Genomic DNA, 27,636 nt, shown 5'->3' with positions numbered 1-27,636 from the left:
CTGATCGCATCAGGGGGCTTTAAACCGAGGAAGACTAGAGGCACCTGGCTGTTGGTCTGTCTGGCAGTTGATTCAGTTTAGATCAGATCAGATGTGTTACCACACAACTACCTGCTGCCAACCAGAGATAATTGACAGTGCCAAATTTATCCCAGGCCTGTCTGACCTAGCCATTACTTGGCTTTTTGGTAGCCGCTGTTTTCACTGATGACGTTTACGTGGCTGAGAGTGTCTGTTATGGTAATAAATTGCTTATTGTAGTGTATATGAGGTAGAGGTGTATGGAGATATTGAAAACAACTAGAAGTGTATTGATTTGAAAAACACAGGATGAACATCAAAGAGACAGGCTAAATTCCGTAAAATCTATTTGACAACTGAAAATCTCTTTATTGTGCAGCCCACACACAGCTCAGTATGAACGAGACATGTTTAAAGATGCATGTTTTTCTTCTCTCTGTTAAATCTGACTTGAGGTTTTGTCTTAGTTTTTCTCTCCAGAGCCAGTCTGTGATGGACATACTGTAGCTCAGTAACACGTGGCGCTCCTCAGCACCAGCTAGAACCCAGCAGAGGTCCAACGTGGGGGACTGGTCTCCGGAAGACTGACCCTGGCCCCTGGGCCATGACAGATCCCATCATGGACTTCTTTGACGACCCCAACCTGTTTGTGGGAGGGCTGGACGGGTTGGCTGAGGAGGGCTTCCCCCCTGGACCCTCGCTGGTGGATGAGCTCAACCTCAGCGCAGGCTTTGAGCCTCTACAGGTGGAGCCAATGGGGGCAGGGAAACACCCCGGGATGATACCCACCTCCACCCAACAGAGCATGGCTTATGGGCAGCAGATGGGGAGTTTTCCAGGCATGAAGGCCCAGAACTCCATGGGACAGCCCTTCGCTAGCTCTGAGGGTGTGGGTGGTGGAGGGATGATAGCAGCACAGCATACCCACTTCCATGGACGCTCAATTGGTCAGGCACCCCAATCCAACGCGTTGTTTTCCAACAGCAGCCCCATGTGGGGCAACCAGGACCAGAACGGGAACCTCTACCACTCAGTGCCCCAGCAACAACAACAACTACATCAACAACAGCAGCAGCAACTCCACAACCAACAGCATCACCTCCGACAGCAACAGCCACAGCAGCAGCACCACCCTTGTCAACAACAACTTCAGCAACAACAAGTGCAGCAGTTACAGCAGCAACACCAGCTTCTGAACCAGCGGCAGCAGCAGCACCTTCATCAACAGGTAGTGAACCCTCAGTCTCTGCCCCAGCAGCACCACAGCTTCCCCTTCCACCAGGCTAACCAACAGCCAGCTTCCCACAACCAGCAGCTTACCACCGGGGGGACCCAGTTCCACTCCAGGGCTGTGCCTAACTCAGGGGCTCTGGCCACAGCTAATGTGGAAACTCCCAATGCCTCGCTGGCTGGAACCCCACCACAGCAGGGTGGCTACCAGCTGGTGCAGGGGGCCTTTCCTGGGGTAGGGCCAGAAGACTCTAGCATGTCCTTCTCCATGCAGACCTGCTCCCCCATGGCTCACACCCTGTCCTCCTGCTCAGTGAGCTCCACCACCACCTACCCTCCCTCCCAGTACTCCTTCCCTGGCCAGGGACAGCCTGGCATCTCCAGCCTGAGCCAGCCTCTCTCTTTAGCCCCAGTGTCCATGATCACCACCACCACTCCCCTGCCCTCCTCAGTGCCTGAACTCTCTCTCGTGGGAGCTGGATGTGCGTTTTCGTCTGCTCCAGGGATGACTCAGCATCATCAGCCCAAACAGGTCCCAGTCAGCCAGGCTGAGGACGAATGTCCCTTCCGGGCTCTGCGCTGCTCCAGGCAGACCTTAGGGAACTACGACTCATCCGAGATGTTTGGCCAGGCCATGAGCTGCTACCCCAGTGCAGTCAGCCAGCTCATTCCAGACCAGCACCAGCCCCAGAACTGTGGATCTAACTTGGAAGTTACCAGACCTCCGGCCAGCACCACTACCACTAACGGCTACGTGTCTCTAGAGGTTAGCCTGGCAGGGCTGCAAGGGGAGGTGGAGGCCCAAGGAGGGGGCTTTGAGGGCCTGGAGGCTCCGGACCTGCTGGCTGATGAGCTGCTGCCTCAGCTGGAGGCTGCCCTCAGTCAGCACGATCACCATGACTCCAACTGTTCCTGGACCAATGGTGGGGATGGAGAGAGGAATGGAAAGGGAGAGGAAGAAGAAGAGATGAAGGAGGAAGAAAGGATCTCCATATCCATGGACTACAAGATACAGGTAAACCCATTGGGCCATTAACACTTGCTTTTAGTCTGAGGCTGGCTAGGCTGACATATGCTGACAGAAAGGATGATATGGATGAAATGCCTAGTTATCCAGATTCTGCAGAGTTCTCCTTCATTCATCTATTTAAAGACGCACTATGCAGAAATCGCTCCACCATTTCCTGGTTGCTACAATTCTAATTTCAGTTTGTGACAAAACAAGCAAACATAGTCACTGTACCATCTAAACCACTGTGAAATATATTTCCCATAACCCAAAATATTGTATTTTCAGCTGTTTGAAGCTGGTGTACAAAAACGTAAGTAAAAGACGCAGAAATGAAATGTAGAAATAGCCCACATAGAACAGATCTACGACTTCTTGCTTTCATTGAGAATGACAGATCTATGTCACAGTTCTGTGTGAATTTGGTCAGGTCATTCAAAAAGTTACATTTTGCAGCTTTAATGTATTACTACAGGGGAAGAAATACACATTGCGAATGTATAGAATAGTTGTGGTTGTTGGTGCTAATAGTTGTCCTTCCCCTTGACCACATGGGCAGGAGGGGAAATTATTTCTCATTTCATTCCCATTTAAATCTAGATCTGCATCTTATCCAGGTTGTTTTATCTATTCAGTTCCAACTATGTTGGAAATGAATGGTAAGAATTGACAGTGAGACATGTATTTGTGACAGCTACGTTAATGGATAAATCTCTTGCACAGACGGAGAGAATAGAGAGAGCCTTGCCATGCTTTCACTCCTCTCAGCAGCCAGACGCCAGCCAGCCACCTACCCATGTAATGTTTAACTAGCCCTGGAAGAGCATGAGCATATTTGGTGCACCTGCAATCAGGGGGGAGGTGGAGGGAGGGAGGGAGTGAGGGAGGGGAAGGAGGCTCAGCCCTCCTTTAAATTATAATAATACAGCCTATTCTAGCTATCCTTCCAGTATTGTGTCCCAAATGACACCCTTTTCCCTATATTTGACCAAAGCCCTGGTCAAAAGTAGTGCACTAAATAGAGAATAGGGTGCCATTTTGGGACATAGGCAGACAACAGGTAATTACAGTAGCCTAGCTGTGTCCCAGGGCCTGATTAATAGTGACAGCAGTGTCTCCAGGACTTACAGTAACTAAGCGTACTCAAGGCTATAGATGTGGGTCAGGGCAGGCTAGAGGCTAGAGACACTGCCTGACTCTGTCTGTCTTGCTGCTGCGCACTGCACTCACTACATGGCTAGATAGAGTGTGGGGGTGGTTGCTGTTGTGGTTTTCTCTGTGTGTGTGTCTTTGAGTGAGAGAGAGGGAGAGGAGGGGGGAGAGAGGATAGACATGGACAGAGAGAGTAGTGAGGCAGAGGAGGGGGAGGGAGAGGGGATAGAGATGGACAGAGAGAGTAGTGAGGCAGAGGAGGGGGAGGGAGAGGGGATAGAGATGGACAGAGCGAGTGAGTGAGGGACAGCTTGGGAAGGAGAGAGCGAGAGAGAAGGAGGGAGGCTAATGACAGACACAGAGAGAGGTAGAGAGTGCATTAGTGTGCTGCTCTGGCTCTGACAGGCACAAGGCGGATCCTGGGGCAGAGCTGGCCAGTAGCATAGCAACATCCATCCACACACCTCTCTTAGCCTGGCTCCACAGTGACGCAGACAGCCAGGCAAAGAGGACCGTCAGCAGCAGTCTGTACTGTATGTCAGACCTGGGTTCAAATACTATTTGATATTATGTTAAATACTTAAACTTTTCTTGATTAATGGAACCAATAGAATAGTCCCAAAACTACTAACCCCACCCATCTGGAACTCCAGGCAGGCTAAAGACTTCAAATGGTGTTTGAACCCACATCTGATCACCAGCAGCACAAGTGTGTCAGTTCCCTTCCATGGCCCTGGTGCTGGCACATGCAGCTCAGCACTCATCAGAACTCTCTCTGAATGGCTCTGTAAACTGTAAACAAGTGCACGCACACACACACACACACAGCTACTCTGTGGTGAGTGGTGATTCACAAGTCGCTAGGTCTTTACCCCGTCTCTACAGCATAGCTCTGCTTCTCTCAACTCTACCACTTAGACTTACAGGTAGGCTGCATTTTTATTTTATTTGACCTTTATTTAACCAGGTAGGCCAGTTGAGAACAAGTTCTCATTTACAACTGCGACCTGGCCAATAAACAAACGTACAAACCCAATAGAAAAAAAATAGAAAAATCTATGAACAGTGTGCAAATTTAGTACGATTAGGGAAGTAAGGCAATAAATAGGCCATAGAGGCGAAATTATTACAATTTAGCATTAACACTGGAGTGATAGATGACGATGTGCAAGTAGAAATACTCAAGCACAGACTGGTGTTTTGACCCAGCAGCCAATTTGTCCATCCGCTAATTGAAATGGGACATGGAACACCAGCGAACAGGCCCAGCTTCCCTACAGTCTGTGTCAACATCCACCCTTGTGTTGATGCTTATGGGTAGACTGCTCTATTCATATCCACTTGTGTGTGAAGAGCCAACAGATAGTGTGTTTGCTGAACAGGCAAGGCATCAGGGGATAGAGTGGTGCCCACCCCCCTGTCCTAGTCTCACTGCCTGTCTCTGGTCGTGTCTCACTCCCTGGTCCCGTCTCTGGCCCTGTCTCACTCCCTGGTCCTGTGTCTGGCCCTGTCTCACTCCCTGGTCCTGTGTCTGGCCCTGTCTCACTCCCTGGTCCCGTGTCTGGCCCTGTCTCACTCCCTGGTCCCATCTCTGGCCCTGTCTCACTCCCTGTGTCTGGCCCTGTCTCACTCCCTGGTCCTGTCTCTGGCCCTGTCTAACTCCCTGTGTCTGGCCCTGTCTCACTACTGGTCCTGTGTCTGGCCCTGTCTCACTCCCTGTCTCTGGCCCTGTCTCACTCCCTGATCCTGTGTCTGTCCCTGTCTCACTCCCTGTCTCTGGCCCTATCTCACTCCCTGGTCCTGTGTCTGGCCCTGTCTCACCCCATGGCCCTGTGTTTGTCCAGCGATTAATATGCAAACCATAATCCAAAGAAACAGTCCAAAAAGGAGAGGTGCCGGATGTTTCGTTCCGGGACATATTTGTCCGGATCCGGTACCTCTCATGGGATGAAAAATTGTTTTCACTTTTTGCAATGTAAAAATTTGAATAAAAGCGATCAAAGTTCATTCAAGTTGTCTCTTCGTTAGTTATCCTACCCCCCAGCCCGGGCCTGATTTGGGTTGGGCTTATGGTTTGTGCAAAATTGTAACCCATGTTTGAGACCAACGCGTGGCTGTGCCTGTGTGAGATGCGCGCCTGTGTCTCTCACAGAACTGGAGCGAGATTCACTTTCTATGATCTCTCTCCCTCTCTGCTCTGATAGACATGAATGAGCCTGCAACGCTGATCTCTCCAGTGTTGCACTTCATCATTTATTTCCTTATAGAATCATAGCCGTGCGAAGGGTTCTGGAGGAGCTGCAGCACCCCTGATACATTTAAATACATTTGCCAAAGTTATAGAGTTACTGCTGTCTGTTCAGAAAGAAATGAAATAATTCAGAATAGCCTAGTACACCATGAGAAAGCATATCATTTAGCCACAGAGGAACATCATCAGCGTCTTTAAAAAAAATGTGCCTAACTGATATGTAGCCCAATAACAAGGCATAGCCTACAGTTTGAACGTGCGGGAAATCGGTCAGTTAATAAACAGCATGCAGACAAAAAATGCCTTTTGCAATACTTCAAATAGAATCGCTGGAAAACACAGATTGGAAAGCAAATGGCTACTGCTGAAAAGAGAAGACTCCAAATAGACCTATTGTTTACACAATAAAACGAGAGAGAGGCTTTTGGCACGAGTGCATCGGCCATCACCAGCCAGTGAGCTGCACATCATTGGGTGAATCAGTGAAACAGGAAAGCATTTTTAGGACTATAATTTCTTTCTCACATTGTAACCTACAATATGTGTCTCCACACACCTAGGCCTGGACTATTGATGGATTCAAGACAGGGTCATTTTTATTGATTTCAGTTTGTCAGTGTCAAAGTACTTCTGTCATTTGGGTGGTATTATGGTGCTTTCATGACAACTGGGAACTCTGGGGAAAAAACTAAGTCAAATCATGACTTTTTCAGGTCGGAAAGTCGGAGCTCTAGAAAGAGGCCCGAGTTCCCAACTTGGAATTCCGAGTTGGATGACCTTTCAAATCAAATATTCCCATTCGGAGCTTGTTTTTTCCCCCGAGTTCCCAGTTGTCTTGAACACACTGAAGTCGGAAGTCAGAGATTTCCCAGTCCCGAGTTCCCATGTTTTGAATGCGGCATTAAAAAGATTCTGCCAAAATCTCCAGTCACGTAAAATGATGTAGAATTGCATGAAATGCGTTTATAAAAGTACATTTTATTCCCAGATCCTAGGCCACTAAAAATGTTATCCATGTGTGCAACTTCTTCTGTAAGTGCCTCTACTCTACTGATCTATACCATTACACAAATGTGGTGATATGCATGCAATGCTTTACTATAAGGGATTTTCTTCTTTCTGTAATGTGTTCTGGTACCTCAGAGGTCCCTAGATCACCACCCTCTCGCGCTCACATTTTGTTCCGGCACCTCCCAATTGACAAATTAAGCACTGTGTCTGTACCTAGCCTGCACTGCATGTGGCTAATTAGGATTTCCGTCTGTCTTTAATGATGGAGACCTGGATGGATTCTGTCTTGTTCTTGAGGCCCAGCCATGATCAATGCTGCTCTGGTCCTCTTGCCGAGATAGCAAGCAAATGTTTTGCATTGCACATTATCACTACTAATGAATAATATGTTTTTTCACCCCAGTACTATAAAGTAGGGCTGGGCGATATGGCCAAAATATCATTTCACAATATGTTTCACATTTTTGACGATATTTGAGGTTTTTGAATGTTGGAATGTAGTGGGCACTTTGAAAACAGTGTTGTTTGACATAACAACAAATTAAAAAGCCAGGGAGTGGTTATTGTGACACATGGGAGGAACCAAAGTGTTGGTCAGTGTTTCCTAGTGGACCCTAATTAATGTTACATTAAATGTTTTCTCTTACTGTAGCTTTGATATAGCTAAAATGTTCATGCTTTACCAATTCTTCTCTGATTTTAGAATATACCGTTGCACAAACAACGTGCTGATGTAGGCCTACACCAGCACTGGTATCAGGCTGTATTAGCTAGCTTTCTACCTACGTTTGCTGGCTAACTAGCCAACTAACTAGCAATTAGTATTAGTAGCTAACATAATTTATTTTAGCCACAACTTGCTAAGAAAAGACAAACTAGCTGTTTGCAGACAGTAAGATATATGCAGACTGTCACTGCAAGTGGTTGTTGTGACTCGTGGTAGCGCAAAAACTGTTCTGCTTGAGTGACAAGATGTGGGGCTTGGTGTGTGTGGAAGGAGAGAGGGAGAGAGATGACTCAAGTAGCAAACGGATTAAACTGCCATTATTACACGCGGCTGAGTGGCGTAACACATTTAACAAACCAAACAATAATATATAGCTTTACAAGGTAAAGTAAAAACCCAAACCGGTCCGTGCATCAATACCGGTATATAATAAAATATGGTATACCACCCATCCCTAGTCTCCAGACAGTTGTAGGCCTAGACCTTGGGAGCTAGTGCTTGGCTGTGACATGGGCTGGTTCTGTTCACTGTTAGTCACACAGAGAGTGACTTCTAGACAGAGGGCCTTTGTTCCCAGTCATTGTGAAGACAGCAGTATGATAAAGGGTGTTGGAGCTGGATATGAAAGGGCCTGGTTGGATATGGTCATACCAAGGCAATTTGAATTAGTCTTTGCTTGGTCTGTTCGAAGATGTACTCAGTGTGCCTATGTACAGCACACTGCCATAGGGTTATCGATGGGACAGGCACAACCCTTTAGAGTAGTAATAACCTGATTCAGTATTTTTCTAAATAGAGACAATTTTATAGACCAGGGTTTCATAAACTCGGTCCTGGGCACTGCCCGGGTGCATGTTTTGGTTTTTGCCCTAGCACTACACCGCTGATTCAAATAACCAAGTCATCATCATGTTTTGGTTTTTGCCCTAGCACTACACCGCTGATTCAAATAACCAAGTCATCATCATGTTTTGTTTTTTGCCCTAGCACTACACCGCTGATTCAAATAACCAAGTCATCATCATGTTTTGTTTTTTGCCCTAGCACTACACCGCTGATTCAAATAACCAAGTCATCATCATGTTTTGTTTTTTGCCCTAGCACTACACCGCTGATTCAAATAACCAAGTCATCATCATGTTTTGTTTTTTGCCCTAGCACTACACCGCTGATTCAAATAACCAAGTCATCATCATGTTTTGTTTTTTGCCCTAGCACTACACCGCTGATTCAAATAACCAAGTCATCATCATGTTTTGTTTTTTGCCTTAGCACTACACCGCTGATTCAAATAACCAAGTCATCATCATGTTTTGGTTTTTGCCCTAGCACTACACCGCTGATTCAAATAACCAAGTCATCATCAAGCTTTGATTATTTGAATCAGCTGTGAGGTGTGAGGGGAAAAAGCAAAACATGATGATGAGCTGCTGTGCAGTACAGCAGGTGCCTCCTGTCTGACTCAGTGCATCAGTGGTTTAGGTTTATTCTGTGACTCTCCCTCTCCCCTCACCCCCTCCTCTGGCCTCTGGGGGCATTGAAACTAGAGTGGGAGTGGTGGTGGGGGGCGTGTGTGAGGCCGACTCAGCTGAGGGTGTCTGTGGCTGTGGGCCCCCACTGAATTGCTGTCTTTGTTGATTCCTGACCTTCCTGGGTGAAGTTTATGTAACTCCCAGCCAGCCAGGCAGAGAGTGCCGCAGTCAGCCTTGAAACCTGACACCAAGTCACTGCTCTACTCTCCGAAGGGGGAGGGGTTCCTGCCACGGGAAACCTGCCCTCCATGAGGCTGAGATATGATTGGCTGTTTCTCTGGCTGCTGCTGGTTCTCTCTCTGGTCTGTAGGTCTATCAGTCTCTCTTGATCTCTCAATTCAATGTTCAATTTAAGGGGCTTTATTGGCATGGGAAACATATGTTTACATTGCTGAAGCAAGTGAAATAGATAATAATCAAAAGTGAAATGAACAATAACAAATTGACAGTAAACATTACACTCCAAAAGTTCCAAAAGAAAAAATACATTTTAAATGTTATATTATCTCAATATACAGTGTTGTAATAATGTGCCAATAGTTAAAGTACAAAAGGGAAAAGAAATAAACATAAATCTAGGTTGTATTTACAATAGTGTTTATTCTTCACCTTTTCTTGTGGCAACAGGTCACAAATCTTGCCGCTGTGATTGTAAACTGTGGTATTTCACCCAATAGATATGGGAGTTTACCAAAATGTATTTGTTTTCAAATTATTTTTAGGTCTGTGTAATGTGTCTCTAATATGGTCATACATTTGGCAGGAGGTTAGGAAGTGCAGCCCAGTTTCTACCTCATTTTGTGGGCAGTGTGCACATAGCCTCTCTCGCTTTCTCTCTCTAGCTCTTTCTGACTGCCTATCTCTCTCTTTATGACTGTCTCTCTCTGTTCCCCCAGTCATCCAGCCTCATCGGCCTGCTGGTAGTGGAGGCCTGCCAGGAGTGGGTGGGATCTAGTGGGGGGGGTCAAAGGTGAACAGGAAGTCAACTCTATTTAAAGTGGGGAGGTCTTGGCTGTGGACGGAAGGGGCGGGCTGTGGGGGGACACTAGAGGAGGAGGAAATGGGTGGCTAGTTTGTAGAGGGAGGGGTGAGAGAGTTGTACTTGGATTTAGCCTAGACTATGAGGAACATGTGGGAGCCTTGCCAGCCCCAAACTGCACAGTAGGTCTGAATAAAAACCCATTCTCTTTTATTCTGCATTTTTTCTCTCTCTCCCCCGCTCACAGGGGATTAAATAGCTTTGACTATGTTGGCTGGCTAGGGGTTTGGAGAGGAGCGTGCGATAGCCAGCGGGTTCAGTGCTAACATGAGGTTTTGTGTGAGAGGAATGTGAGGGGTGACACAACCCAACATAACCTCTTCCTTGAGCTGCAGTCAGGTTAACCTTTCACTGGCTGACAGGAATGAACTCAGCTCAATCACCAGGCAGCCCGCTGAACGCTAGCCTGCCTAGCATAGTCTGTCTCTGGGGAGAGAAAGTGGAGAACAGATTTACACAGTCTGCTCTACAGGGACTCTAATGAGACTTTCAGTGGCTCTCATTCAGTTAGACTTAGTTTAGCACTAAATAGGGAACCCAGCACTAAATAGGGCAGGGGGAATAGGGGAAAGGCATTTGGACTGTGGATCATGCCATTATGCTTTTAGCCAGCAGAACCGGCCCGCTTGCTTACAGCTGTGCTAGGGTCGGACAGCATGACTGTGTAGATCAAGACACTGGGGAGTTAGCGTGAGATATGGCTCAGAAAACCTACCTCAATATAGGGATGAGAAATGCAGTGCACTCAAAATTGTCCCATTAACCCAACTGTTATACCGGGAAGTTTGAACGACTGCTAGTTTTTCTGGAAAGCTGCCCTTTTCGTCCCCATGCTAGGTAGCAGAAGCCACATTAGCCATTTTGAAATAGCGCTAGAATGTAAGTTGATCATCAAACGATTGTCAGCCAATCGGGCTCCGTGCAAACTACGTCATCGAGCTGTGGAAATGTCAAAATAAAAGTTGCGGAGGGCCTCCTGGGTGGCGCAGTGGTCTAGGGCACTGCATCTCAGTGCTAGCTGTGCCACCAGAGACTCTGGGTTCGTGCCCAGGCTCTGTCGCAGCCGGCCGCGACCGGGAGGTCCATGGAGCGACGTACAATTGGCCTAGCGTTCCGGGTTACGGAGGGTTTGGCCGGGTTGGGATATCCATGTCTCATCGCGCACCAGCAACTCCTGTGTCGGGCCAGGCGCAGTGCGCGCTAACCAGGTCACCAGGTGCACGGTGCTTCCTCTGACACATTGGTGCGGCTGGCTTCCGGGTTGGATGCGCGCTGTGTTAAGAAGCATTGCGGCTTGGTTGGGTTGCGTTTCGGGGGACGCATCGCTTTCGACCGTCGTCTCTCCCAAGCCCATACGGGAGTTGTAGCGATGAGAAAAGATAGTAACTACTAACAACTGGATACCACGAAATTGGGGTAAAATTTAAATAAATAAATAAATAAATAACAAACAAAAAATGTAAAGTTGCGGTTGGGGAATGGTTTATTATATTGCCACATTCAAAAACACTGGAAATTCTGACATTTCAGAATTCACTGCGTTCAAGACAACTGGGAACTCAGAAATGTTTTTTGAGTGGTCATCCAACTGGAATTCCAAGTCGGAAACTCGGGCATCTTTCTAGAGTTCCAAGTTGTTTTGAAAGGACCATAGGTCAAACTTTACCAAAACTATGGATAATTTTCTGAAGTACAATAATGAATTGGTAATCCATGTCATTGCTGTCAAGGGTGGATTAACAAAGGCAATAAACAGCCACACACTAGAAAGTTGTTGTGTTTGTCTTTCAATAATTTATTTCTTTGTTCCAACAATTTTGCCTTTGTTAATGCACTCTTGACAACATTGACATAGCCAATTATCAATAAATTATTACCAATTAATTATATTATGGTACAGCCATAGTTTTGGTAGAGTTTGACATATACAAAGCCATTCCCCACACAACTTTTATTTTGATATTATAACAGCGCGACGACGTAGGCTGACTATCCTTTGTGGTTCAACACACGTGGCTTCTGCTACGTAGCATGAGGAGGAAAGGGAAGCGTTCTGGAAAAGTAGCAGTTATTCAATCTTGTAACAGTTGGGATAATAGCACAACTAGGAATACAACTCGTTTCTCACCCCTGGATTGAAGTACATTTTCCAAGCCGGCTCCACTGTGTCCTGATCTACACGGTTGTGCTGTCCGACCCTAGTGCAGCTATAAGTAAGCAGGTCGGATCTTCTGGCTAATTGTGGTTTATGTGGCGGCTATACTTCACACAGTGTGCCTCTTTTGCCTTTATGTCTAAGGAACACTTGTTGGTTTGTGTTTGTGTTAGCTTAGCTATTCCATGGAGATGACAGTTGCTTTATGTGTGTGTGTGATAGTTAGTTAGTTTGTGATTTTTCACACAGGAGTCTCAAAGCGATCAGACAGGTTTGTCAGGTAGCTGCTGGTTCCTAGCCGGTTATGTTCACTGGTTTCCATGGCGCTGGGCCCTGAGTCAAGGGTTTGTTTACACAGAGAAACACTTTATTTCACAACATTACACTGACTCTGTGGAAAGGGACAAAATGTAGGCTAACACTATCCTCTGTCTGCCTTGGATAAAGTTTAGGTTTATACCTCTAGTCTACAACACATGCAGTTGGCCTACTGTCACTAACCATGCACACTATGACTCATGTTTACAGAGACTGCTGCCACCATTAAGTTAATGTTTTAACATTTCAAAGTACAAAATGGAGGGTTGCTCTTTTCTCTCAGAATGTTGTAGGCATACGTCCTGCTTGGATGACCAAGGTGAATATGTTGGAAGAATCCTGTGAATTCCTTCCTATTTAACTCAATCCTCTGCTGCTCAGTGCAATTACTAGGCTGCAGGTTTCAATGTTTTCACTGGCCTATTGGTCTGTGGCATTTGGCCTTCATATACATTAAATCAATCTCTGTGGAATGTTGAATCACATGGTTGTTTTCACTATACTGCCACAAAGCTGCTGTTATTTTGTATGCCTTCACCTCAAGACTGTCCTGTCTGCTGAGTTGTCAGTATGAAATGCTTAGTGTTGTGGCGTGGATCATTCATTTTATTTATAGACTTTCTTAACATTCCTGCTCAGAACAGAACTACACGTCTGTCTGTTGTCCTCAGTTGAATGTGTGTGGCCATAGTTGGGAGATTCCAAGCCAGCTTAGGCGGAATTTTTTTCCCAACGATCTGATTGTTCTGTCAATTCTCACATTAGAAACTTAATTGGGAGGAAGGATGCAGGACATGCTTTTAACATTTGTACCACAAACCCTTTTCTAGAAAATTGGCAATTTTAGGCCCTTTTTTAGACCTATACATGCCTCCTGTAAGACCTTGTGATCTGTACATGATACAGACAACATCTTGCTGTCATTATACTTTTTATAGTGTTATCTCAAATGTGGAGTATGTGTGTAACCTTTATTTAACTAGACAAGTCAGTTAAGAACAAATTCTTATTTACAAGGACGGCCTACCGGGGAACTGCCTCGTTCTGGGGCAGAAGGAGAGATTTGTACCTTATCAGCTTGGGGATTCGAACCTGCAACCTTTCGGTAACTGTCCCAACGCTCTAACCACTAGGTTACATGCCGCCCCTAGATTCTGAAAAAAAAAAAACACATTCATTTATTCAACATAAAATATAAATATCTCAAAAGTACCCTTTTTGATTTTGCTTGTTTAAAAAAAAACATTGTTTAGAACAATGTACTTGTCAAAAATGTCAAATTTCCAGAGAGAGCTCTCTGGTACTTTTGTAGATATGATCAATTTTATACGTAGAAATGTACATTATAGGTCATTAACCAATCACAGCCCTTTCAATCCATTTTCCCATTCACCGTGTTGGCGGTGCTCATAAAATATATCACAACTTCAGAATTAACAGAGAACCCACTGGAAATGTCATGTATGTCAGGGTACTTTTGAGATATTCATATGCATGTTTTTTATATTGAATGAATTAATGTGAAAATGTGTATTTCAGAATCTAGACATTCTCCATTTGTTAGAGTCTCTATAAGGAGTATAATGAACCAATTTGTTGTCTGTATCATGTACGGTTCAAGGATCATAAGGTTTTACAGGAGGCATGTATAGGTCTAAAAAGGGGTCCTAAAATGTCCACTTTCATCATGATTTAAATGTAAAAAGTAAAAAGCATGTCAAACATCCTTCCTCCCAATAAAGTTCATACAGTGGGGCAAAAAAGTATTTAGTCAGCCACCAATTGTGCAAGTTCTCCCACTTAAAAATATGAGAGAGGCCTGTAATTTTCATCATAGGTACACTTCAACTATGACAGACAAAATGAGAAAAAAAATCCAGAAAATCACATTGTAGGATTTTTTATGAATTTACAGTGCCTTGCGAAAGTATTCGGCCCCCTTGAACTTTGCGACCTTTTGCCATATTTCAGGCTTCAAACATAAAGATATAAAACTGTATTTTTTTGTGAAGAATCAACAACAAGTGGGACACAATCATGAAGTGGAACGACATTTATTGGATATTTCAAACTTTTTTAACAAATCAAAAACTGAAAAATTGGGCGTGCAAAATTATTCAGCCCCTTTACTTTCAGTGCAGCAAACTCTCTCCAGAAGTTCAGTGAGGATCTCTGAATGATCCAATGTTGACCTAAATGACTAATGAGGATAAATACAATCCACCTGTGTGTAATCAAGTCTCCGTATAAATGCACGTGCACTGTGATAGTCTCAGAGGTACGTTAAAAGCGCAGAGAGCATCATCAAGACCAAGGAACACACCAGGCAGGTCCGAGATACTGTTGTGAAGAAGTTTAAAGCCGGATTTGGATACAAAAAGATTTCCCAAGCTTTAAACATCCCAAGGAGCACTGTGCAAGCGATAATATTGAAATGGAAGGAGTATCAGACCACTGCAAATCTACCAAGACCTGGCCGTCCCTCTAAACTTTCAGCTCATACAAGGAGAAGACTGATCAGAGATGCAGCCAAGAGGGCCATGATCACTCTGGATGAACTGCAGAGATCTACAGCTGAGGTGGGAGACTCTGTCCATAGGACAACAATCAGTCGTATATTGCACAAATCTGGCCTTTATGGAAGAGTGGCAAGAAGAAAGCCATTTCTTAAAGATATCCATAAAAAGTGTTGGTTTGTTTGCCACAAGCCACTTGGGAGACACACCAAACATGTGGAAGAAGGTGCTCTGGTCAGATGAAACCAAAATTGAACTTTTTGGCTACAATGCAAAACGTTATGTTTGGCGTAAAAGCAACACAGCTGAACACACCATCCCCACTGTCAAACATGGTGGTGGCAGCATCATGGTTTGGGCCTGCTTTTCTTCAGCAGGGACAGGGAAGATGGTTAAAATTGATGGGAAGATGGGTGGAGCCAAATACAGGACCATTCTGGAAGAAAACCTGATGGAGTCTGCAAAAGACCTGAGAGATTTTTCTTCCAACAAGAAAATGATCCAAAACATAAAGCAAAATCTACAATGGAATGGTTCAAAAATAAACATATCCAGGTGTTAGAATGGCCAAGTCAAAGTCCAGACCTGAATCCAATCGAGAATCTGTGGAAAGAACTGACAACTGCTGTTCACAAATGCTCTCCATCCAACCTCACTGAGCTCGAGCTGTTTTGCAAGGAGGAATGGGAAAAAATTTCAGTATCTCGATGTGCAAAACTGATAGCGACATACCCCAAGCGACTTACAGCTGTAATCGCAGCAAAAGGTGGCGCTACAAAGTATTAACTTAAGGGGGCTGAATAATTTTGCACGCCCAATTTTTCAGTTTTTGATTTGTTAAAAAAGTTTGAAATATCCAATAAATGTCGTTCCACTTCATGATTGTGTCCCACTTGTTGTTGATTCTTCACAAAAAAATACAGTTTTATATCTTTATGTTTGAAGCCTGAAATGTGGCAAAAGATCGCAAAGTTCAAGGGTGCCGAATACTTTCGCAAGGCACTGTATTTGCAAATTATGGTGGAAAATAAGTATTTGGTCACCTACAAACAAGCAAGATTTCTGGATCTCACATACCTGTAACTTCTTCTTTAAGAGGCTCCTCTGTCCTCCACTCGTTACCTGTATTAATGGCACTTGTTTGAACTTATCAGTATAAAAGACACCTGTCCACAACCTCAAACAGTCACACTCCAAACTCCACTATGGCCAAGACCAAAGAGCTGTCAAAGGACACCAGAAACAAAATTGTAGACCTGCACCAGGCTGGGAAGACTGAATCTGCAATGGGTAAGCAGCTTGGTTTGAAGAAATCAACTGTGGGAGCAATTATTAGGAAATGGAAGACATACAAGACCACTGATAATCTCCCTCGATCTGAGGCTCCACGCAAGATCTCACCCCGTGGGGTCAAAATGATCACAAGAATGGTGAGCAAAAATCGCAGAACCACACGGGGGGACCTAGTGAATGACCTGCAGAGAGCTGGGACCAAAGTAACAAAGCCTACCATCAGTAACACACTACGCCGCCAGGGACTCAAATCCTGCAGTGCCAGACGTGTCCCCCTGCTTAAGCCAGTACATGTCCAGGCCCGTCTGAAGTTTGCTAGAGAGCATTTGGATGATCCAGAAGAAGATTGGGAGAATGTCATATGGTCAGATCAAACCAAAATATAACTTTTTGGTAAAAACTCAACTCGTCGTGTTTGGAGGACAAAGAATGCTGAGTTGCATCCAAAGAACACCATACCTACTGTGAAGCATGGGGGTGGAAACAGTTTTTCTGCAAAGGGACCAGGACGACTGATCCGTGTAAAGGAAAGAATGAATGGGGCCATGTATCGTGAGATTTTGAGTGAAAACCTCCTTCCATCAGCAAGGGCATTGAAGATGAAACGTGGCTGGGTCTTTCAGCATGTCAATGATCCCAAACACACCGCCCGGGCAACGAAGGAGTGGCTTCGTAAGAAGCATTTCAAGGTCCTGGAGTGGCCTAGCCAGTCTCCAGATCTCAACCCCATAGAAAATCTTTGGAGGGAGTTGAAAATCCGTGTTGCCCAGCAACAGCCCCAAAACATCACTGCTCTAGAGGAGATCTGCATGGAGGAATGGGCCAAAATACCAGCAACAGTGTGTGAAAACCTTGTGAAGACTTACAGAAAACGTTTGACCTCTGTCATTGCCAACAAAGGGTATATAACAAAGTATTGAGAAACTTTTGCTATTGACCAAATACTTATTTTTCACCATAATTTGCAAATAAATTCATAAAAAATCCTACAATGTGATTTTCAGGATTTTTTTTTCTCATTTTGTCTGTCATAGTTGAAGTGTACCTATGTTGAAAATTTCAGGCCTCTCTCATCTTTTTAAGTGGAAGAACTTGCACAGTTGGTGGCTGTCTAAATCCTTTTTTGCCCCATTTGTATGTGAGAATTGCCAGAACAATCTGAGATAGCAAAAATATTTTCTGCCGACGTTGGGGTGCAATTTCTCAGTTGCAGCACTGATGTCTGCTTTTTTTACTGCTAGCAACCTGCCTTCTCCTGATTTAACTTCATATTATGGAGAACTATAGCATGGCAATGAACCCACCAATTGCTAATTTGCATGCATAAATGATACTATTTTGTATATTACCTCCAGGCAATGCTGGTTAATTTCTCAGTTCTCAAGCAAGGAATAGGCCTATGTTTAGAAATGTATGAAAATCCCTTTTGTCTAAATTATGTGATAGAGGCAATTTGAAAATCCTTTCCCTCTCGTGTCCCTGCCTGTGTTTCTGGGATGGTTTTCATCCTCCCTGTCTCTTCCTCGCCCCCCACAGCCATTCCTTCGCACAGGCCCCTGTCTCCCTCTGCTCTGTCCTGCTCTGGAGGAGGAAGTTAAACCCAGCCTTTCTCTCTCTCTCACTGTTTGTGACGTGTGTGTTTGTGTCTGTGTGTGTTTGTGCTTTTGTGTGTAAATTTGCTTATGATCTGTGTGTGCGTGCACAACACATGTGTATGCATGCACAGCTGTCTCAGTATGCACTTGTGTGTGTGTGCCTGTGTGCGTGTGTGTATCTCCTAGCCAGCAGCTATACTCCTTCTTTCCAGAGCTTCAATAATGAAGGAACTGTAAAGGTCTAACAGTGATGTGAGCCCCCTGCCGTTTCCCCCACCTACACCTCTCTACTCCGTCATAGCCAAACGCCAGTGGAGGCTGCTGAGGGGAGGACGGCTCATAATAATGGCTGGAATGGAGCCAATGGTTCCTATGGAACAACAAGTCCGTACTCCCCATTTATGGTGCCACCAACCACCTGTGCCTAACGTTGCAGACCCATAGGGACCTCCACCCTGGCTCTGCGCTCTGAAGCTCATAGTTCCAATTATACATTGAGTCTTGGGGGTGCCCAACATCGCCTGTGGGTGCCTATGACCATATATTTGACAATTGTGGGGGAACACCCATTGATAGATGTTTTCATTCTTATGTTCTCCTGAATCAGCTCAGTCCATCATAGAGGGCCATGCAGTCTGCTGGGAGCTGTGCTGAAATGAACCTGTCGGTCAGGCTGACAGATGATGGGGCTGTGGTTACACTGTTACATCTAGTGATTGTGGAGGAGAAATCCTCTAGATGAATTGGCTCTCAGTTTCTCTCTCATTTTTCTCACACACACACACACACACACACACATACATATACACACACACACACACACACACACACACACACACAGACCTGCCTATGCCAGCCTTAAAATGCCCTCTTAAATTTGCTTGACTGCACCGCTCTCTCTCTCTCTCTCTCTGAACAAGCAGTAAAGATGAGTTGGTCACAGTTGGTTTTGCCTCGGGACCCAAATTGAACCAGGTTGTCTCAGTTAGGAGCCAATATTCGCATTGTGAAAAAGAATATCCAAATTATAATATGGGAAACAATTTTGAATGCTCTATTGATAGTACCGTAATTTCCGGACTATAAGCCGCTACTTTATTCCCACGCTTTGAACCTCGCGGTTTATACAATGACGCGGCTAATTTATGGATTTTTCCCACTTTCACAAGATTCATGACCCCAAAAAACTGAGCACCGTCACATAATGTGACGTAAATCAAGCACGCTCAAACTTCCCATCATTCTGATTATGGTAGTCATTTTGGAGAAACGGAGAAATGCATATGATGCAGCTTTTAAGTTGAAGGCGATCGATCTAGCTGTTGGAAAAGGAAATAGAGCTGCTGCACGGGAGCTTGGCCTTAATGAGTCGATAAGACGTTGGAAACAGCAACATGAGGAACTGACGTGTTCAGTGGGAGGCTTGGATGACAAGTGGGGAGAAATCCTTCACTAAAACGGGCCGCATGCGAAGAGCAACTTATGGTCAAGTCTGCCAGTGGGTCCTGACAGCGTGGAGCATTGTCAAAAAATCCACTATCATCAACGGGTTTCGAAAGGCTGGACTGCTGCGTGTTGAAGAGGGCAGCATGAGTTCCGCGGGGAATTTGCCTCCGGATGAAAGTGACGAGAGCAACAATGAAAACGATCCAACATCGGATGAAGCAATTCTGAGGCTATTCAAATCCGACACCGAAGGAGATGACTTCAGTGGTTTCAGAGCACAGGAGGAGGAAGATAGTGACCAATGACTTTCTTGGTAGGCTACTGTTTACTGCTATTTTTTAAATTTTTGTTACAAGCCATGTTTCGTTTAAAAGCCTATTTATTTTTGTTACAAGCCGTGTTTCGTTTAAAAGCCTATTTATTTTTGTTACAAGCCGTGTTTCGTTTAAAAGCCTATTTATTTTTGTTACAAGCCGTGTTTCGTTTAAAAGCCTATTTATTTTTGTTACAAGCTGTGTTTAGTTTAAAAGCCTATTTATTTTTGTTACAAGCTGTGTTTAAAGGCTGTGTAAAGTTCATTTGTTTCAAAATACCGGTAGGCACCTGCGACTTATAGACATGTGCGGCTTATTTATGTACAAAATACGTTTTTTTTTTTAATTCAGTGGGTGTGGCTTATATTCAGGTGAGCTTAATAGTCCAGAAATTACGGTACATGTATCAATTATATGAAAAGGAAACAACATTCCCACCTCTTTCATTGTCAATAATTACATGGACAGAATGTTAATAAATATGTTGAAAACAGAATGTTGAAGAATGTTAATAAACTCACTGGTTTGAGACCCAAATACCGCTGCTAATAGCTCTATATTGAAAATGCTGTGATTGAAGACAATTTGTTCAGAGATTATTTTAAAATGTAAATTCATTATAATTTCTACACACTTTCTACCGGGTTTAAATTGGTTAAGTTCAGACTGGACAATCTTTTTCATTTATATTTCATTTTTTGCTCAGACATCCTGCGCGAGACCCATTCAAAACCTCCCACAACCCAAATTAGTTGAGAATCGCTGGTCTAAGCCCTAAGGGAACCACTGTTGTTAGAATCCCCTCCCCGGTAAGTAGGCTGCTCATACTGTGCTAATGAGAGATACAGCATCATCTTCAATGACCCCAGACTGCCCTCTTCCCTCTGTCACCCCTCTGCTATCCTATAGAATCCCTAACGACCAGGCCCAAACTACCTTACCTTACCCTGCCCAGTCCCAGTCCATCCATGAACTACTCCTATCAGAGATGCAAATGGCCATCGCATCCCTCTCTTAATGAAATGAAGGAGTCAGTTAACTGAATGACTAATGGCAAGCTAATAGGTGGCTGTTAGTAAAGCTTCTTCATTGGGAGCTATTTGAGGATGTGTAATGGGTGTGATGGTGCAGCCCTCTCTCTCTGCCATGGCAGGTACGGCTAATGATATCATAACCTATGTGAATTGCTAATCGCTGCATTTGCAAGGAATTACATGCCAAGCTGTGTGTGTGTGCCTGTGTGTGTGTGTGCAAGTGCCTGCGTGTGTGTGTGTCTTGGCCTGGGCCTTAGAGCTTTCTGGGTAATAACTATAAATATCTCCAACAGAACAGAGAGGGAGGCCCACACACACAGCCTAGCGTACTAGGAGTGTGTACTTGGTTGAAGCTATAGTTCTCCTGTGTATAGATCTACAGTGTTTAATACCATTATACCACCTAGTAGTGTAAGTGCATTTCTTAGGAAATGAGGCCTAGACTTATACAGTATAATATGTAACTTTGGACTGGGAACATAATGTTATTCATGTTTATACCATGGCATTGTTGAATACTTGTTTCTGATTGGCTTGAAGGGCATTCTAGAGTGTGAGTTATTTTAGTGATAATGCCGAGAAGCCGGTGTTTGGAGGAAAAATTGGCGCTGGTGTTGTCAGGCCCGAGACCAAGCCAATATATCCTCTAAACACCGGCTTCTTGGGCATTATCACTTTTATACAACCAGTTACCAACATATTCAAATAATGATTGACAAATTTTCATTAAAAACATTTTCATGAATTTATTCATACTATTTCATCCTTCCACAAGATATAGTCCCGACACAAATCTAGGGTTGCTACCCATGCCGGCTGGTCGTTTGTTCTATCGGTTCGGTTGCCAGAGACGCGACTCAGTCGTTCTGTCTTTTTGTTCTGTATCTACAGTATGGACGCGACCCAGTCGTTCGTTCTAAATGTTCCATTGCCATAATGGCTGGTAAAGTTCTTATCTCTTGCTTGCTAGTTAGCCAACTACGGCTAACTTACAGTCACGTCAAAAAGTGCAGCCAGAATAACAGCAAAGTAGCTGCATTTGCATTTGTTTACACTGTTTTCTAGTGACATTTATTTGAACACATCCATAACAATGAGCTAATGAGGCGGGATTTTTCCTGGCATAGAAAATGTGCTCACTCGTCAGGACACTGTTGTTCAGAGGAGCAAGCCAACAACACAGCTAACACAATCACCTCAAATTGAATCTGGAAAGACTGCAAACTAGCTTCACTTTTTACATTTTTTCAATTTACTTTTCTTTGTATATATCCATAAAATTATGCCAGCTTCCTCATGATTTCGACTGGCTGAAAAACGCTGCCTGTCTGTCTGTCTCGTCCCGACTCCCGACACGTTCATTACTATGGGACAGCTGGAGATTGAATTTGAATATTGAAGCAATGTTGCAAATGTCGGAGAGACAGACAGCAAGGTTTATACAAATCTCCACTGTTGAAAACTAAATGTTAGTCTAAAATAAATGTGAGAATGTCTAGATGCTTTTCATAGTGGAGATTAAGTTTATAAATTGCTTGGCTGGGTTGACGAGACAGTGAATTGCGCAGTCAGATGGAACAGAGTAATTAGGCATTTTAACTTCATAGATTTAACCGGTGGTAACTTGTGGAATAGACACCAAATGGAATGCGGTTTTAACCAATCAGCATTCAGGATTAGACCCACCCGTTGTATAATTCCTTATATTAGCGCGGTAGAACTCAATGGCTATAGTTCATTCTTACATGTTCTATGTTTGAGCTGCTTTTTAAATCAAAACTTGAATTGAAAACTTTACTGGCATTGTTGAATCAGATTTTCATAATGGCAAGCTAGGACTGATGGTTTGGTTAGCTAAACTAACAAGTTTCTTTGAGCGGCAAATGTGTTAAATTATAGCCGTGGTATAAAAGAGATAATCGAAGAGGGGCTATGCGTTCTCAGGAAAATAATGCAACTCTGTTGAAGGTCAGTTTCACTTCGCTAGCGCATTTTGGAACACACCTTCCACGTCATCCATTATTTTCCATAGAACGCATAGCCCCTCGATTATCCCTCACATAAGGAATAAGAACACTAGATTTTTTAATTCAATACAACTTTATTGATAGTGTTTCTATACAGAATGGATAATTCCCTGTAGTTTCCCCCTTCCTAATCTGTAGGCCTAGCCTACCACACATGGGCTGCAGAACATTAGCCTAATTAGGCTATGGTATTAGACTTAACTCTGTAATATGTCCGTCCTTCTGCCACCCACATTTCTCCACCTCCGCTCCTCCATCCAGATACAGGCAAGCAGTACCCTTTTCACACTGAGCCAAACTAATCTGAGCTGTACTGGGCTGGCCATTTGCCTGGTTACACATCCAACATACCACTATTTTCTTATTCTATCAGAGCCAGACAGTATGGTTTGGGTCAACCCTATGTGAATACAGCCCAGTTAAATGCCACATATTGTACTACTGCAGCTCTGCCTAAGGCCCTGCTGCCATGTGACCTGCTAGAGCTGTGTGCCAGCCAGGCTGTGACAGCACAGGTCAAAGTGGACCAGGTCTGAGAGTGAGGAAGGAGGACCTGTAAGCCCTGTTAGCCCACTGAGTGTCACTTCTGTTATTAGCCTCTCCCCGGGACAAGAGGTTGGCGCCAGCACACCTTACCTTCCCTCTCCTACCCTGTGAAGGATCATTAAGGCCTGATGCTCTTTTTAATTGGTTCAGGAAGCATCACCGTGCAGTGTGCCCCCTTTCATTTATCAACTACACCTCTCTACCTCCCCCTCTCTATCTCTTTCTCTCATACACACACTCCATCTCTCTCCTCTCTCTCCTCTCTGTCTCTTTCCTCACTCTCCATGCATGACTTTAAATTGGTCCACAGCCATAGGCCTAATTAACAGGCCTAATCTCTTCCCCACCTCCTGACAGACTAATCTATATTCCATTAACCCGGCAGTAGGTTTGGTCTCTGGTTAGGCTATGGTTGGGAACTGGGAAGGTGAGTAGTGTTGTATACTGCTGGTATTATCCCTCTCACAACACAAGGCCAATAACAGTTTTTAGGGACGTTACGCACAAAGACACGACACACTTTGCTGTGAGGAGTGATTTTAAGGAAGAGTCGACGTCAAAGGTTGACTTCTAGGTAGACTTCAGATATTTTTAAAAGGAAAACGTTTAGGCAAAGGCTGAAGTGAGAGAGAAGCAGTGGATCATCTCTATTATTCCTGTACTATGCACTTTATTAGTCATCAAAAGAAAAGTAGGCTGTCATTGATTAAAGTTCTAGGGACCAGTACCACACACTGTCTCCTATATTTGCTCTGAAGGAACACTGTTCACTTGCTCAGCTCTCTCTGTTACAACAGATGCACTCTCCTACTAGCTTATACATCCAGCATTACAGCACTACCTAGTGGGTGAAAATATAGGCTAACTGTTGATATGGTTAGTTTTGTGGGCTCTATGATTGGCTATGTGTGTGCACAGTTATAGTGCGGGTTCCATCCTGTCCTAGGATGATAAATGTCAATTTCTCTAACAGCGTTTTAGTGGAGTCCTACTCAAAGGCCCTCAGGGGGAGGCAGAAGTAATAGTGGCAGGCACACTAATACAGGCTCTGAGTCTGTGATGATGTTATAATGGACTGTTTCGACTCACACCTGTGCCTCTGACTCCCTCAGTATCTCTTTCTCTCTCTCACTCACTCACTCACTCACTCACTCACTCACTCACTCACTCACTCACTCACTCACTCACTCACACACACTTTAGAGGGAAGCCCCCCCAGCACACTAATTTCTCTGCCGGGAGGCCTATTTGCATGTTAACCGTTGGGTTGCCAAAGCGCCACAGCTCCACCAAGCCATGTGACCATTTAAGCATGTGTGCCTGGCTGCCTCCTATTTCTTCCTTGTTTTCACCAACACATCCTCAGCCTAGAGAGACAATACACCCTGTGCAGAGCCAGTCGCTGGCAGCTAAAAGCCTTCCTGTGTATGAATCTACGTATACATGGGTGTTATCTCTCTCTCTCTCTCTCTCTCTCTCTCTCTCTCTCTCTCTCATTGAACAGCCTGTTATGTAGTCTTTTGCATTATGATGTCGTCCCAGACTTAAAGGATACTGTCTGTCCGTCCCAGTGAACCCCTCAGTGTACTATACATCAGCGCACTGTACTCCATATCAGGTGATCAGGTGTTCAAATGTTCATGCAGTACATAACATCGCTGCATACTGTTTAGGCCAAGTCTCTGAAAGAACTGTTGTTAAAATAGCTCCCTGAATTACACTATACATACAGTATTTTTTTACCTGTGTTCTTGACAGTGTTCTATAGCTGTGCATTGATCTTTTTCAGGGGCTCTGTGAGAGTGAGGTTCTGTCTCTGTGAGAGTGAGGTTCTGTCTCTGTGAGAGTGAGGCTCTGTCTCTGTGAGAGTGAGGCTCTGTTTCTGTGAGAGTGAGGCTCTGTCTCTGTGAGAGTGAGGCTCTGTCTCTGTGAGGGTGAGGCTCTGTCTCTGTGAGAGTGAGGCTCTGTCTCTGTGAGAGTGAGGCTCTGTCTCTGTGAGAGTGAGGCTCTGTCTCTGTGAGAGTGAGGCTCTGTCTCTGTGAGAGTGAGGCTCTGTCTCTGTGAGAGTGAGGTTCTGTCTCTGTGAGAGTGAGGCTCTGTCTCTGTGAGAGTGAGGCTCTGTCTCTGTGAAAGTGAGGCTCTGTCTCTGTGAGAGTGGGGCTCTGTTTCTGTGAGAGTGAGGCTCTGTCTCTGTGAGAGTGAGGCTCTGTCTCTGTGAGAGTGAGGCTCTGTCTCTGTGAGAATGAGGCTCTGTCTCTGTGAGAGTGAGGCTCTGTCTCTGTGAGTGAGGCTCTGTCTCTGTGAGTGAGGCTCTGTCTCTGTGAGAGTGAGGTTCTGTCTCTGTGAGAGTGAGGCTCTGTTTCTGTGAGAGTGAGGCCCACTGCCACTATGCTATAGTTTATTCCTGTTGTATGGGATGCTCCCCTCTGGCATGTGACATGTTCTTGCTCCACTGCAGGGACGGTAATTGACATGTTGTGTCATTTAATTCCCTTCGTTCCGTCTCTCCTAGAACAGCAGTCCAAACTCCCGAGGCATACACGGACACATGAATGCGCACACACACACGCGCGCGCACGCACACACACGCGCGGCACAGCACAGGCTTATTTATCTAGAGATGGGCATGGGGACAAACACATGAGTTAACACAACCGACTGTGTACATTGTGACCTCCCACACATACTCTACGTTGGACTTTAACCAGTCTTATGTTATTCCTACAGTTGTACAGTTCAATGTTTTGTCGTGTTTGTAGTTCCAATGTTCTTCCACAGAGTTAGGTGTCTGGCAGGTTTTTTTAAGAGAGTTGTGCTCAGACATCGGCTGGAGATAGCAGAGCCAAATGATATTGCAGCTAAGCTGTTGTATATTTAACCAGTCAGGAAGGAGGGCTTTCCTTTTATCTTTCACCTTTGTTTGCCACGACTGATGAGAGGTTAAATACATCAGTCAGTCTCTCTTTATTTCCTACCTCTCTCTCCCCTTCTCTTTCTCTGTAATTTCCCCAACGCCTAACGGAAAGCTAGGAATATTGACATAGATTCTGACTTACTTAAGGCCTACTAATCATACTAGTCTACTTATTAAACCGATAAAGCAACACAGATCAGCTAAGTGAACTAGGCCTTTGTCCTTAAGAGCTCAGTGCCCCTTTCAGCTATTATCCATGTGAGATAATTCTGCTCTAATATCATTAAACAGTGTTACATTTCAGCCAGGGAGAGAGCTGAGGCTCTGCTGCAAATGTCCTTCCCTTAGCCACATAGCCATGTAGCCTTTAGCCTGTAGCTTACTAGTCTGTAGCTTCAGACCTGTTACTGTTATTTCTAACTAGCAGGGAGCTAACTATCCATCTCCAGGTACTTGGCCTCCCCCTAGCCACATAGCCATGTAGCCTTTAGCCTGTAGCTTACTAGTCTGTAGCTTCAGACCTGTTACTGTTATTTCTAACTAGCAGGGAGCTAACTATCCATCTCCAGGTACTTGGCCTCCCCCTAGCCACATAGCCATGTAGCCTTTAGCCTGTAGCTTACTAGTCTGTAGCTTCAGACCTGTTACTGTTATTTCTAACTAGCAGGGAGCTAACTATCCATCTCCAGGTACTTGGCCTCCCCCTAGCCACATAGCCATTGAGGCTAGCCATAGCCTGTAGCTTACCAACCTGTTCCGGGTTACTTCTGACTAGCAGGGAGCTAACAGTCAACCCCCAGGCTATGTAGCCCTTTGTGTAACCTGAGAAGGGGCTTATATGTTGTGCACAAGGTTTCAAACGAGAGTTCACTGTGAAAACACAGTCATGTGCTTTAGAGCAAGGTGAATGGCTCTTTAAGTTTGTGTGTGTGTGAGCGCGTGCATGCGTGCGTGTCTGTCTGGTGATGTGTGTGTCTCCACTCTGGGACCTAACCCTGTGCCAGGCAGGCTCCAGGCCAGCCAGGCATGTCCGTGTGTTCCCCTCCCAGCACCATGTGCCTGCTGGAGCACATGGCCCTTGCATCATGTTCCAGGGAGCCCCCTCCCTCTCTTCCATTGCCCCTCCAGTGACTGTCAGTCATGGAAGGGAGAGAAGGCTCGTCACGGCCTATCCTTTCACATCTCGCATACATTTGTGTGTGTGGGGGGCTATCCTGTCACCTCTTTCGAGAGCGATTCTCTTCCTGTGTGGCTGGGTGGCCAGCATCTATCTGCGTCTCTCTTTCCCCACCAGAGTGTGTCTGAGATCACTGCTTTACTGACCGTCTCTGGGAGTGTTAGTGTGCTGTACTAGGGACAGTGCTCTGGCTTTTTAGCCTCATGTTTTCAGGGTTTTGCACACGTTGGTTGTTTGCTGTTTGGACTTTTAATATTGTATTGTTTAGTTTTATCTCATAGTGGATTTTCATGTTATGATTCTGTACAACATAAAATGATGTCATTCAT

At 44.8% G+C, this 27,636-nt stretch overlaps 1 protein-coding gene across 9 annotated transcripts in view; it reads left to right on the top strand.

Moving 5' to 3' along the window:
* The window catches only part of chd9 (chromodomain helicase DNA binding protein 9), a 131,309-nt gene that overhangs the window by 15,999 nt on the left and 87,674 nt on the right, over positions 1-27,636 (top strand). For 6 of the 9 annotated variants that reach the window (XM_021607705.2, XM_036980987.1, XM_036980986.1 and 3 more), the window contains exon 2: positions 489-2,266. In XM_021607705.2, the coding sequence (XP_021463380.2) occupies positions 626-2,266 (1,641 nt within the window). In that variant the 5' untranslated portion in view covers positions 489-625. Of the gene's footprint in view, positions 1-488; positions 2,267-10,015; positions 10,099-12,002; positions 12,186-27,636 lie in introns of those variants that run through there. The other 3 variants (XM_036980989.1, XM_036980991.1, XM_036980990.1) reach the window with 3 other exon arrangements.

Source organism: Oncorhynchus mykiss, chromosome 6, assembly GCF_013265735.2.
Source record: "Oncorhynchus mykiss isolate Arlee chromosome 6, USDA_OmykA_1.1, whole genome shotgun sequence".
Classification (NCBI taxonomy): Eukaryota; Metazoa; Chordata; class Actinopteri; order Salmoniformes; family Salmonidae; genus Oncorhynchus; species Oncorhynchus mykiss.
Note: the sequence above shows the minus strand (reverse complement) of the source record. Positions and strands in the feature narration are given on the sequence as shown.